The sequence below is a fragment of the Nicrophorus vespilloides genome, unplaced genomic scaffold (genome assembly GCF_001412225.1).
Source record: "Nicrophorus vespilloides isolate i.1.1-1 unplaced genomic scaffold, Nicve_v1.0, whole genome shotgun sequence".
Taxonomy (NCBI): domain Eukaryota; kingdom Metazoa; phylum Arthropoda; class Insecta; order Coleoptera; family Silphidae; genus Nicrophorus; species Nicrophorus vespilloides.
In genome coordinates, this window is record NW_017095699.1 from 516,968 (window position 1) to 531,903 (window position 14,936).

At 30.1% G+C, this 14,936-nt stretch overlaps 1 protein-coding gene across 2 annotated transcripts; it reads right to left on the reverse strand.

Moving 5' to 3' along the window:
* Positions 1-10,994: 10,994 nt before the first annotated feature.
* LOC108560436 (monocarboxylate transporter 1) lies at positions 10,995-14,097 on the reverse strand. 2 transcript variants are annotated; one of them, XM_017917975.1, is made up of 8 exons: positions 13,955-14,097; positions 12,653-12,779; positions 12,454-12,597; positions 12,116-12,394; positions 11,859-12,060; positions 11,512-11,804; positions 11,262-11,453; positions 10,995-11,209 (listed from the first exon to the last, which is right to left on the reverse strand). In XM_017917975.1, exons 1-8 carry the CDS (start codon positions 14,048-14,050, stop codon positions 11,073-11,075), a joined length of 1,470 nt encoding a protein of 489 aa, XP_017773464.1. In that variant the 5' UTR covers positions 14,051-14,097; the 3' UTR covers positions 10,995-11,072. The 2 variants fall into 2 exon arrangements, with proteins under 2 accessions (XP_017773464.1, XP_017773473.1); XM_017917984.1 differs by having other exon boundaries at positions 10,997-11,209; positions 11,859-12,045.
* Between the last annotated feature and the right edge of the window lie 839 nt (positions 14,098-14,936).

A 14,936-nucleotide genomic window follows, 5' to 3' on the forward strand; every position in this document is an offset into this window, starting at 1 on the left:
TAGAAAGACATATCGAGTCGGTGTTCCAGCCAGGATATTAATTCATTTTAATGGATAGTTTTGCGCCTATATTAAGGCAACTTGTTTTACAAACGCCGCACTAGTACATATTGCCACATCTATTGGTTGAATCTCCCACTAACAGTTTTATGTAATTTTCAGTAGCTAAATTTTTTAACACGCACCCTACAACAGTGATTCTCAACATTTATTCTATAGTATTGGGGGTGTATATTTGGTGGTGGCTATACACATTCACATATTATTTATTTATATATGTTTATAGGCTATTCACTTAAATTTTTCTGTTCATTAAAATCATTCAATAGTAAATTATATTAATTAATTAACTGATAAAAACAATAATATGGATGATTTAACATTTGTTTTATTAATATTAAGTTTAATGGAATTTTCATATAACAAAAACGTTTATTAAAAAGTCGTATAAAAAATATTTGTTACTCCAATCGCTAAAAAATATATTGACAAAGAGCTCTTCTCGACATTCAAAAGAAACAATAACTAATCTGTCTTCTCTTTAAACAGAAATAATAGCAGACACTAACCAAATTGAAGAAGTGAAGGATGAAAAAGAAGATGAACAAACTATACAAACTATAGGTTTCATATTTTTCAGTGTTTGAATAAAAAAACGTTAATTAATATGCAATCAAATATTTAAAAAGTAAAAATTTGTTGAATTTTTATTGACGGATATTAAACTTTACGTAAGAAAAGTATTATCTTTTTCACGATATTACAGCAAAACTTTACCTTAATCGGTCATACTATAAATCCCTATGTCCCTAATTAAGATGTAAATTAATTTTGGAATTATAATGCGTTGATCTTTCAGTATAAAATTCAAATTAGAACTAAGAAAAATTAGTAAATAATAATAAAATAGTAGCTTCGGATTAACAAAAATAATGAAGAAAATAGGTATTTAAAGTCATCAAGAATTTAATGCATTAACTCTTTAAAGAGACAGAAGTTCCTAATTTTCTAGACCCAACAAATTTCTAGACAACTTTGTCAACTGAATCAACATCGGATGTTATGGATTATCAAAATTCATCACTTGACATACTAACCAAATGAAAGGGCAATTTCTCTTTATTATACATGTTCTAGTAAATTGTATGAATGTCACATTAGGCAAGTTCAAAAGATGGTATAAAGCGTGTTTCACCGCCCTCAAAGAGTTAAGGATGTTGATGGTAAATTGGCATTTGGAAAGCATTGCTGCGGGGTACCGAAGTTTTCAGTTTTTGTTTTCGTTTCTTTCATTATTATTTTTTTGTTGTTGTTTCTGCTTTTTTTTTGGCTTTTGGAAAACAGTTACCTCAAGCACTTTGGGTTTCTTCGTAACCTGTACATAAATGGTAACTGGCTATTCCACAAAACTCTCACGTCGTCCTTTACGAACAAAAATTTGCATACTTAACTTTAGGAATCGCGAATAAATCAAACGAGTATATTAATTAAACGTTAATATTTACGACGCTTTCAGTCATCCGATAACCAATATTTAGCAGATGGCAGCAGCAGAAGCAGCAGCAGCAGCGCACTTTTGGAGATTTAATAAATTTCTTCATCCCGAGCCGAACGATGACGAAGATGCAAAGAGAAGAAGTAAAATAATAATGGTGACCCGGTTTCGAAGGGGCAATGATATTTTCAACAACAAATAAAAAAAAATAATAAAATTAAGCCGAAAAGAAAAATGAAAACGAGAAGCGTAGGAAACTGTCGTGTGCCGAAGGGGACCATTATTGAGCATCCGTTCGGCACGCGTGGACATCAAGAGGAGTAAAAAAAAAAGAGTTAAAAACAAAGAAGAAATGCGGATTGGAATGCGTCGATGACTTGCTTTTCCTTTTGGTTATTTTTTTTGTTTCTTCTTATATATTTTTGGGTGTTGTTGTTTTTTTTTATTTCAATAAATATTGAGTTGTATTTACATGCGGCGAATTGTAAATAAGTTCAGCTCTTTCTCGATTCATCCATATGCAATTCCGATTCTCTGCAGGTACTAATAATACCCTACGCGCAATTAAACGACCATATAATTAGGCGGGAATTAACATAATGGCGGTCTCATAAATGCAAATCGGGGTGTTCAGAGCATTGATTAATATCGATTTCGGCCTTTTCGGCTGGTGTTAGAACTGGAAGTACTCTTGGTGCGAAACCGTCGACTCGCGATTTCGGCGTTTATTTATAACCGCCGCGACAGCCTCGCAGCTGCACTGAAAAAAATACCTTCTCCTTCTTCCTTCTTTTCCACCTCCTTATCCTCATGATCCTTTACTTCTCCTTCTTCTGCATCTCGTTGTTATTATTATCATCGCCATTCTTATTATTATTTCTCGTTTCGTTGGTTAATTGCTAAAGTTTAATGAATGTTTCAATAAAAACTGAATTTATTAAAATGATTGGTATTGGTGGTACCGTTGCTGCGTTGATCGTTAATTAAGATTTTAAGTTTCTCCTCGTCAACGCGATTTTTCTTACGTGCACGTGTGTCCGAATGGGCGTCCGCGAGAAAATACCCCGAGGGGCCATTATACCTTTTTTTGATTTTAACACACCTGTCTTCTTCAATATATTGTTAGACCAACTATTCCCAATGTATTCATAAAAAATCTAATTTAAACTTCATAATATTCCCAATTCACAAATTATATGAAACTCTATAATATAGTAATAATCCACACAATGCTACTTCGATCAATCCACATTCACTAATTAATAATTTTAATTAAAAAAAAAAACTAAAATATATGTTTCTTTATACATAAATGATCTTGTTCTCATTCAAATCTTTTTTTGTTCAGTTTCAAACAATCTGGAATTATTATATTAGCGGCATGCTCTATGCGACATACTTTACATTACTACTATTTCCTCAAATTAAATTAAAAAAATATTACATTTTTTTGAAATACCAGTGAGTAAAATAACTATATTCAATCATTCTCAAAACATCAAAGTATGATTGAAAAATATTAGATTTTTGGACAATATGTACTTAAATAAAATGATAAAATTACTATATTATACTATATTATACTATATTATACTATATTATACTATATTATACTATATTATACTATATTATACTATATTATACTATATTATTTTATGTTTGTTTCCATTTTTATAAATATTTCTATAAACATTATCAAAAAATTCGAAAACTTTAAACAAATAAATCTGAATTGAAAGTCTGAAATTTAAAGAGTATAAAATCCGCCATTTATTGTTAAACGCGTAGCTACGCCTTGTTTTTCATCTATTGGTGTTCTCAATACACACGTAACACTCCCATTGGTTCTCACTTAACAAATGCTAATTCTCACTTGTGCTTTCCATATTTATAAATCTCCTTTAGTAAAACTCAATATTTTGTAATGAAACAACTGCATTTATTATTTTTTTCAATTTTACAAAAGTAATAATATACAATTTTGAAGGTTTGTTCAAAATTGTATATTATTACTTTTGTAAAACTTGTATGATCATGTTGATATCCTTTTGGAATTTTTATAAGTAAAATAGAAGATTTCTAGAAGACTATAGGAAAGTTGCACAAGTAACAATACCCCAATAAAATAAGTTTTCATATAATACGTTTGATTAAATTGTTACAACAGAATTGTAATAACAAATAATTTCATTAATAATATTGTATTAATTAATCATGGTTGTTTTGTTTAATTGTTATGATTAATTAAATTGTAATAACATAATCGTAATATGAAATGTAAAGGAAAACAGTTATTTACAATTAGTCACTTCTACATAACAGATGTATCAATAATATTATTTTAACGATTAATTTTATCTATGGAAGGATATGTTTTATATCAGCAATATAAAGTTTATCCGAAGTTTATTTATTGAATTATTTAATCCTAAAGTAATCAACATTTTGTGACACATCAATATGAAATGTCCATATACAGTAAGACCTCGTTTAACGTTCTCTTTAACGACCTCGATTAATGCTTATTTGATATAAAACGGTATACTCAACACCTAAAAGCTTGAATTTTGCATATTTGCATGTTTCGTTTTTTGTCTAGGATCGCATCCCTGGGCTAAAGGAAATCTTAATGTAATATGTTTTTAGTATTGTTTCCATTAAAATTAAATCCATTAAATTTGAATTAATTAATAAATATGTAGAAATTATTAATAATTAGTTTATAGAAGTTTATAATCAAGTAATTAGTTTCCTTTAATTTAAATAATTGATCAAAAAGTTTACTAAACCAATTCCTTTCAATTGAAAACCTTTATGTAATAAAATATATATTTTGGAAAATATCCAATTAGAGTTATAATAGTTTCAAAATTTGATGAAAATTTTATGCATTTTAAATAATTTTCACATTTTGACTATTGCATTCCTGCAACATCAATCTGATATAATGCATAATTCTCTTCTTCAATGTCAATGTTTATATTTTGTTTAAATATTTAGTATTTTTTCACAAAACCTTCATTTATCTCACAGTTATAAAATATATATACGAAATATTTACCGCACTTCTTCGATCCTTCCTAACAAAGTGAAACTTTTAGTTTATCAAAAGATTATCTGTTCTTTACTTGAAATTATATAAAGTAAGCCACGTTTCTACGTTACGGATGTCTGTAATTCTGACCTGTACGAAGATCTTAATTAAACACACCGTATTTCCATTAAATCGTGAGTATGAGACTAAACCAAAAAATCAAAGAAAACAAAAAGGAAGAGCGCCTGGGAAAGCAAAGAAAGAAAGATTTGTGCGCGAAGTGCAACGACGGTGGTCGCACTAATATGAAAATAATTAACTGGTCAGCCGCCCCCACGCGTTGCTCCAGCCATTCTTCCATTCTTCCGCGATTGTAATTTAATTAATTAGCCCGAGATAAATAACGACGGTTGCTCGGCCACCGACATCTTATTCCTCTTCCACCATAATATGCCAAAATGATAATAACGTGACTACGGGATCCGGGTATATGCAAAATCGAGAAGCTCTTAAAATTTATTTCGCAGCTGCTGCGTGGGCCCGTGTCCCGCAAAGGCGAAAAAGAAAACAAGAGAGAAAAAAAAGAAAACGCACGTACGTACCGAAAAGAGAAGAAGGAAATGAGAGGACAAGGAAAGGACGACGAAGGAGAAATAAAAATAAGGAACAAGATGGCGAGTGCAGGGAACCGCCGCATTTCTTCTCGTACACATATTTGCAATTACATAACGATAAATTACGCGTTTATACTGTTTTTATATTTCGCATCTTTTCATTCTTTTCTTTTTTTTTAACTTCGCGTGATTATTTTCTCTGTGCGCGGTTTTTATACCTTCGCTATATCCGTCTCGCATTCTCCTCTTCGCAGCTCCGCTCTTTCTGTCTTCTTCGTTTTCACCGTTCCCAGTGCAATTACTTATCGAACTTTATCGCTTCATTATGGTTGGTACGGCGATCCCTTGTTCCGCCGATCCGAATTTGACGTAGCCTCCGATAATGGCCATGGCTACATCTTATTTCATCTTTTTTACTCTAATCTCGTCGATAAGATTTAATTATTTCGTTCGGGAGATGGGAACACGACGTTATCGCGGACAGGAATAAACGAGGAACAGGCCTTAATCTTAATTCGCATTCAACCGGCGATTTTCCTTCTTCACCACTGTTGCACATTTTTTTATTTCAAATTTCAACATTTTCACATAAACATGCATAAAATATCACTTCATTCATACAATTATAACTGTACAAACTTATACAAAATTTTACTCACGCAAGTGTTTCATTCTTATTCACAAAACAAATTTAAAATAATATTTTTTTTTAGCAAACATAAACTAATACAATTATTTCAGTCTATGATTTTAATCTTCAATAGTTAAATGTTAAATCTTCCTACAAAGTCGATTAAAATTTTCTTACACATAAATTTTAGTAAAATTTAATTAATTTAATATTTAATTATGAATTGGATTTAATTGATATATTTTATTTAAAATTGATAAATGTTTTCTTCAAATTTTGTCGAAAAATTAAAAATCAATATTTCGTAATTGTTATATAATTTATGCAAATATATCCTTTTTTATATATAAAATTAACAGATCTTTATCTATAAATTAAGCAGTAATTTGAGAGTCCAATTTCAATATTTAAAATTATAATACAAATTTATACGTGAATTTTCTTCAATTACATTCCTCCTTAATGATAAAATGAATAAGTCTATTATTCCTAAATTCAGAACTAATTTGAGTATCTCATTCATATAATAAATTGTAATTAAGCATCAAATGTTTTCAATATTTTCTCTCTGAATTCCAGAATATGTTTCGCCCTTTTCACAAATTGTATTGAAATGTGTTGAAAGGTTTAAAAATAAATGTTAAATTTTCTTAATTTTGCCTGATAATGTATGTACAAAGGATTTTATAAATATAATATTAATAATCTACATATAGAGAATAAGTTAATTAGTCTGTAATGAAATTGAATCTGCATCGACGCGGAATTAATAACACATGAATGCGGCTGTCGCACTGATTTCAATTCGAAATTCAATTTTGACCACCGCCGTTGATGCTTAATGCATTTATCCAACAAAAATAAAGGACGAGCACGATCATAAATAATATCGGAAACATAATACAAACACGAGACGCGAAATGCTAATGTGATGCAAAAGCTGTGTAACGAGAGATTAAGAAAAGCAAATGACATGAGTAATTGCAATTAGTCTTCTTCAATGAATGACATTGAAACTAAATATTTAACATTATCGTATTCTTTTCTTTATAATCTTTTATGATAAATCACGTTATTGATGAAAAGCGTTTAAGTAAAAATAATTAAATATTTAATTAATTGTTGTTTTTTTTTGTTTTAAAATAATTTAATAAGAGAAGTTTATTTGTAAAATTGTGTCCTTGAAAAGGGCAGTAATTAAATATTTAAGTTATTGATATTTTTCCTTTGAAATAAAAATTAATTAATAAAATCAAATATGGAAAAGCCTCATTTACAATTCTGACCTTGATTTTAGTAAAGACTTAAGTGATAAAAGTATAAAAATCAAAGTAATAATCGTGAATAAAAAGAACATACACGTCGGGGGGTTTATTTTATGATCCAACAACTATTGAATTACCGTCGTAATAAAAGCAAGAGCATAAAATAGAGAGAAAAAAATTTGAAATTCAGATCAACCCAGATTCCATTGAAGTTGGGGTAGGAAAAGTCAATTTAAATATAAATGAAGGTTAACCAGCGCCTCTAGTCGAGTATACAGGAAACGTACGATGTGGAAACAGTAGTGAAAGAGTGTTGATTTATCATCGTTTCTGTAGTTCAATTACCTAACTCCGTTCCGTTGATGCACACATACGTAATCTCATTAATTCTTTCCCCAGTTTCAGGACCAAAGTTTGTTAAACCCGCGCCGACGCGCATGCATAATGCATGCTTGTTTATTTAAGGCCACACTTTGTTTTCATTTCTCCCCGTCTCCTAAAATATGTTAAGTGGACCGATAAATCCTCGCTTTGAATTACCTTTCCTACCCTCACCAAAAACTAACCCCAAACAATTGCAGTTAATTAAGAAATCTAAGTATTAACTTATAGCTTTTGATAACTGTACTCTGGGAAGATGTTGCTGATGCGCTGATCCTACGAGATTAATTAAGATACAGAGTCGGAGCAGTGAGTTATTAATGACGTGTGCAATAATTGCAGTTATTTGGATTCATCGTTCTTTTATGTTCGTAGGTGTTTTCTGGGTGGAGGAGGTAAAATTTATATTAAAGCGAAATCGTTTAGTGGCTCTAGGCCACAAAAAATATGAAGGAGGCGAAGGAGTAGAGGGAAAGAACAAGGCACACGATGAAGAGAAGTATTTATTCCGTCCGGTGTGGGTGGGCTCAGCACCCTTATTTAGGCATCCACTAAATTATTATCTAACACCCTGAGGTCACAGCATAATTTTTACTTAGAAGACTAATATTAAAATTTATTTAATAAATAATAAAAAAAACAAACCGTTAGCGATGAAATGATGGTTATTAAGAGAAAAATGGTAATTATTACACAAAATTCCAGATTAAAATTCCTCCTGGTTTATAGGTCAAACATTAATACAACAATACCTTGCGAGTAATCGGTTCCACCAAAATCGCGGACTATTTGTAACCGGATAATCGATAATTTTATTTTTTTAGATTTTTTTTTGACTATAGTCAATCCGGGAAAGATAGAAACCGTACTTTGCGAGGTAATGCTGTACTTTAAGTATGAAAATCTAATTTTTATTTATTTTTCTATTCATTATTCATTATTCTTACAATTACAACACAATTAACAAACAGTTTAAATTATTTTAATTTGAGTTTACAAATATACCAATACCTCTCATAGTACGACTTCGATTAGTCCGGATTAACTATGAAAATGTCGAAAGAAATTAAATTGAAATGATCTATTTTTTTATGTGTTTTGATCATTATTTATATTCACAATGAAAATTACACAACTGTTTAAATTATCTTAATTATATGCCTTAAAAATATTCATAATTTCAAAAAAAAAATTAATTAATTAAGTCATATTGAACATAAAACAAACATTATATTTTTTATTTCATTCTTTGTAAATTAATGTAACATTAATTGAAATTTACTTCAAATGATTTCAAAATATCACATTTCTAACAAATTATGTTCAATTTTTTTTTTTCTACAAGTAACTTTGATTTTTCACTGTAATATTTCTATTAAATCTTCAGTAATATGTGAAATTGAATACTTAATAGTATAATATTTTTTACATGATCAAAAATATTTTTATTTAAAGAAGATTTTGAATTTAATTTTATTAATGATTTGTATAGAGAAAAAAGTAAATAAAATTTTGAAAATTTCCGTGATGTGAACTGATTTATAATGTATGTAACCAAACATTTACAAAAAAAATAGACATACTTCCAGAAATTTTGGGTTCAATATGAGGTCAACAGTTAATAACAGCTTAATAAAATATAAATCATTAAATGTATATTATATAATATATATAGATATTGATTAATTAATTAAATATTTTGCTGCGAGCAAAGAGTTTCCATCTCAATAAATCAGTGGTTTAATTAAATGATTAACGTGGATTGGACACGCCATGCGATGTTTGCACGGTCGGCGCAAAAATACCATGGAACAACAATTTCGAGCAATAAATATGACGATGGACATGGCCAAAAAAAGCAAATCAATTGTAAAAAAAAGGATGAAAAGAGAGTTTTTAGTGGTTCTGGGAGAGGAGAAATAAGCGGTTGCGTTTATAATAAATTAATCAGGAAGGTTTGAGGGAAAACAATGTGTAGGATGATTGCGTTAACACCTCTCTTCTGTGTGTCGGCGCGGCGCTCCTCCATTCCAGATGATTTATACCATCAACACCACCTCGTTTCTGGCTTGTATATCGTTTTTTCCTGTTATCGAACACGATCTAAATAGTAGTCGAAGTCCCCATTAGGGATTCGATCAGATATTGCACGGCAAAACGTATCATCACCCGATAAATAATCGTTCCTCTTTTGGTCTTTTGATCCTACATCTCTTCACCACCGCCAAAGATAATAACATCCCACGACATCTCACACCTATTCTCTTTAATTCTACCTCGAATTTAAACCGATTCCAATCTATAATTCCCGATTTCAATAGAAATCACTTTGCAATTCATATTTAGGAAGTTGTGTTTGGGCGGAGGACCGAATTCTGTCCTCCAGCTATTCCCAAATTTACATAGGTCAGTACAGTTCGGGTCCAATGTTTACATATTTATTTCCCCGCTATTAATTAATGATGGACTCTCCACTCCGGACAATTTAAATATTTACTTAAAATTATATCTGTTAACTTAGTTAGAACAGCCATAAATATTCTACCTTTCGTTTTTCTTCCACTAGATTATTAAAGTTCCTCCCAACATAAATCACTCAACTATTTTTTTTTCTAAACTAGTTCTGACAGCTAATTCTGCATATTTCATATTTAAATAAGCCACAATATAAATCCTATTTCTCTACTAAGAAAAAAATCTTGTATATAATTAAAAAATAAAATAAACAATTTTTTTTCAATCTCATATTATTTCAATCAAATTAATTTTAACTAAACGAAATATAAAAAATTGCTACAAATATAAATTTAAAATTTATTTATTATAAAACAGTCAAATTGACCTCACTTTTTCATATATCAATAAAATAATAGACAAATTCATTAGTTCTTTAGTGACGTAGATACAAAAAGTGAAGTCAGCAACAACTTTGAATACTGTGTTTACAATATGTACAGAAAATTGTTTAGCATGTATTTAGTTCTGCAATTAGTGTGGTTTCAAACAGTCCGGATATTGTTAAAAATAGATTATTAATTGGTCCGTTGAGAGTCTTATTAAATTTATGTAAAGTTAAAACATAAAATGCAATAAATTTAAAAATTGTTTACTTCAAAAGATTACAATCAATGTCTTCTCAAGTATAAATAAAATATCTGTAAGTAAACGGTTTGAATGAGATGTAATAAACAAAGATATTGTAATTTGCAACACAAATAAAACAAACAATTTTATGAATAAATCCAAATGTAAATTCGTTTGATCGCATTGTAAGAATCATATCGTGGGAAACGAAATAAATATCGCGCTTTCGAACTGGTTTTCGTTTCAGTTCACATCAATGATTTAGATTCGGACAAGTGCAGTTTACTTATTTATTCCTTGTCGAAAATTTCAACGCCGAACCAGATATAAATCACACAATCCGACGTTTAAAGCGAAGCTGCAATTAATAAATTCAAAAAGTCTGTAATTATAATACATAAACTTTATTTTCTTGAATTTTATTATAATTAACAACATATAATAATATACGTTATATTCGCAACGAAATAATCTTCTTAAAACTACTACATTTGATTTACATATCACAGATGAAGTAATTGTGAAAGTGAGTTTTATTTATAATGAAGTTAATATGTGATTTATTCGATTAATTATTTACTATATTTTTCTTCGATAATCGTTTTAGAAGCAATTCGATGGTCCACGGTATTCCGCATAATAGGTAAGCACCAGTCAGCAGATGCACAGCCATCTTATCGCTCTGAGTTACTTCTTTAACGAATCCTGTAAAAATTAGTTACGTAAAACGTCGATTATAGATTATTAATATTGTCACCTATCAAAGGTCCGAAGATGCAGGCTACTACTCCTCCAACGACCATGTAAAGTGTGAAAGCAGTTGGGAACCTAGGCCCGTATTGCTCGGCTACAACTAAAGGTATAGGAGTTTGGACCATGCATCTCAAAAATCCTAAAGCTCCACACGTGATCAGCACGATGTAAAAGTTATCATCGTTCATAATTAAAACTGAAATGTATTTATAAATAATTCGATAAAAAATATAAGTTTAAATTATTATAATTACCAGTTCGGAAAAATGCTGAAAGTAAAGCACCAGCAAGGACGACGTAACGGTTTTTAACGCTAATAATTGCACTCAAGACGGAAAGTCCAACTCTGCAAGCTAAATCCGAACTGAAGTAAACAGTGAGTATAATGGTTATATCTGCAGGACTGTAATTGGCATTCTTTAGAATCATGGGGAAAATCGAAAGAAAAGCTATATCCGCCGTCAGACTTAGAGCTAAACCAAAAGCTATGTTCACGTAGACCGGGTCCTTGAATAAAGACAAATCAAGGGCGTCGTAAATTGTAGTCCTTGATTGAGATAAACGAATCAGATAAATTTAATGAGATATTAAAAGTAAATACCAGAGTCCTTTAGGTTTTCCTTCAATTCTCGATGTGTCTACTTGAGACACCGAAATACCTAAACTGCCGATTGAAATCACCGAAGCTTTCCTTCTTTCGAGTTCGTTGGCAACAATTGATGCTTTAACATTCCCTAACAGCGGTTTTTCTCCATCAGTAATCTTCGGCTCGCCATTCTCTCCTTCTTCTACAAAATAATGAACTGTTACTTAATTACGTTGAAGTCGATTGATCGAGCGGCGAATCGTCTCTTTAACCTTGCGCCTCGATGCTGGTGATGTATTGCTTCTTCATGTGCCTCTTGACCGGTTGCAAAGCGAGCATCGCCAGAACGGCGTGCAGACTGAGACCTGCGAATATTAATTGGGTTCCTCGCCACCCGTAAGCATCCATTAATTTCTGCGTGATCCCGGGCCATGCTATTGAAATTGCGACTACCAGGGCCTGGTTTACACCCATCATCACGTTTTGGCGTTTATCGAAGTATCCGTTGAACGAGGTGAAGCCGGACGGCAGCAGCAGTCCAAAACCGAGGCCTGATGGTAACGAAAATATTGATTTACTTGATTTCATAATTGAGTTGATGCTGGATAACCTTGGAATACGCCGAACGTTAAAATGAGCTGATTCAGGTTCTGTATGAAAACTGTGGAGAATGCTCCGACGAAGAAGAGAACTGCTCCTAATAAGCCGACCGATCGACATGAGTACTTCTGCAGTAGATGATTAGCTAAAAGACCTGAAATACCAACCATTTCGTTTTCTCATTTTCTCTTTACTATATATCGAATTACCTGTGAATGATAAGACTGTATTGAAAATTCCGTTAACCAAAGTGATTCCGTAAGTTTCATCGCCGATTTTAGATAGAAATGTTCCAAAAACTATTCCAAATACACATATTGGTACGATAGTTACGCTCTGAAATTAATTGAAATACATTACTATTAATAATATCAAATAATTATTCCAATTAATCAAAACTCTATGAATCAGTAGTTTCAAATTTATACAACAAGTATAAAAGAGAGAGATAAAAAGATTAGAATTTATGAACAAAATAGACAAAGAAAAACACAGACTAGATCCTTGAGGCACCTCTACAGTTCATAAATTGATTAAACTAAAAAAAAATGAGAATTAAACCTTGAATAAACATAAACAACATTGAAAAGCCTAATGACCACAGTCTTCGCACCCCTTTTAAATTATGATTACAATATATTTTTCTTTATAAAATTAAATATTTCTTCTTAAAAAAAGTCAATTAAAAATGCAATTGGATTAAAATATAGGAGATTTGTATATGCAATGGGATCATGAGATATGACAACCAAAGTTTCAACATTTAAAAAAAGAATTCCTATTATTTTCATATATGTATGTTACTCTAGATAAGCTACGTAAAAACGTAATCACATTCTGATTTATAACTAGACTTCAAGTCAATATTAGCTGAGATTTACATTTTGCGCAACAATTGTTTTCAACATAAAGCGAGCAAATAGACTTGCCTAAACGGACGTTTTTAAATTTGAAATTAAATTACATTATTTTCTATAATTAAGAAAGTATTATAAAAATTAATAATATTTTATTTGAAATAGTTCAACAGTTTCATTGCTTCAAAAGTCTATTGACCATAAATTTTTCTACCCATACATTTTCACTTTAAAAATTGTAATATTATTTATGTGTAAAACTACTTTCTCTTGAAATTAAACTTCTCAAAAAAAAGAAATACAGTAAGATTGATTTTGATTAAAGACATTACATTTATCATAAGCATATTTATAAAAAATACAAGAAGAAAATTAAGAAAGTGGAAGGGTTGTGTAATTAGAAAGACTTCAAGAGGATACTTAAATTTAGGGTAGATATTAGGATTTCGATTAATGCATAATTTAAAGAGGTAGTGATATTATACAAAACAATAGAGCGATAATTAAATCTAGAAGAACTATTTTAGTTTTGTGGTATAGGTGATAATTTTGAGGATTGGATTTGGATATCAAATTTTAAAAATTATTTATTTTATATACATTTTTGAATTTATTGAAAATTATAATTAACTTTAATATTTGAATAAAACTTACTAGATATAAACTAATTCCAAGTGCGACCATGTAACCCCAACCCCCTTCTGGTGGCACCAACTCATATTTCCTGCCACGCTTATCAATCATAATCATTACTTTGCAAACGCCTGTTTCATCTCAAACTGAAACTGTACGATTCTGTGAATCAAGTTGAAGCGCGCTACGGTTATCTTATTATTAACATAACTTTATCATAATATTATATATTAACATAAATTATCCCAAAAAACTTTACTTTTTTATATATATATATATAATCCTCTGCTTAGTATGGACAAATTTATTGCCACTTGAACCGTGATAACAAACGTCTCCTTCAAACTAGATCAGCGGCTTGTTTATTCACGTTAGTTGAAAATTGTAAATTGATTCTGTCGTTCATCTTCTTGTTTGATCAATGTAAATTAACTAATCATTACATCCGCTCGTTGACTTAATTAATTTTTACCAATGTTTTCCCAACTTACGTAACTGGTAAGTATACATTAGTTCGGTATTTTTATAGATGTTATATAAACAGTTTAAAAAAAAACGAGTGCAATTAATTGTACTATTTCAGGATTTAAATATGTACCAAGGATATATTAGATTAAGGTAAATTACGGTAGTTTAGGTTAGATTAAATTACATTAGTTTTCGTAAAATGTAAAAAATATTGCTGCGTCGCAATTATTGTCAACATTTTGCAAATATTTTATTTTACTTGTATCTTTTTATTCAATTATACTACGAATAGTTTTAATTATTTAATATATAATTATATTTTTTTCGAAATTTTCTAAATACCTCGGTTAACGAAGTTTCGAAATCCGTATATAAAACAGTGAAGATTAATAGAGATAGTTTTCTATGGAAGATTTTGAAAACCTTGTTATCAATCAAGACAATGAAAATAAAGGTAAAATTAAAGAAGTTCTTGACGAAAAATCTTAACAACCGTAGATTTATAAATTTTTATAGTGAAAATGATCCTGATTTA

Coding starts and splice junctions, on each gene's coding strand:
- LOC108560436 (XM_017917975.1), bottom strand. CDS start 14,050: ATGATTATGATTGATAAGCGTGGCAGGAAATATGAGTTGGTGCCACCA. Junction 12,061..12,115: donor CACCAGCATCGAGGCGCAAG/GTTAAAGAGACG, acceptor ATTAAGTAACAG/TTCATTATTTTGTAGAAGAA. Junction 11,805..11,858: donor GGAAAACCTAAAGGACTCTG/GTATTTACTTTT, acceptor ATCTCAATCAAG/GACTACAATTTACGACGCCC.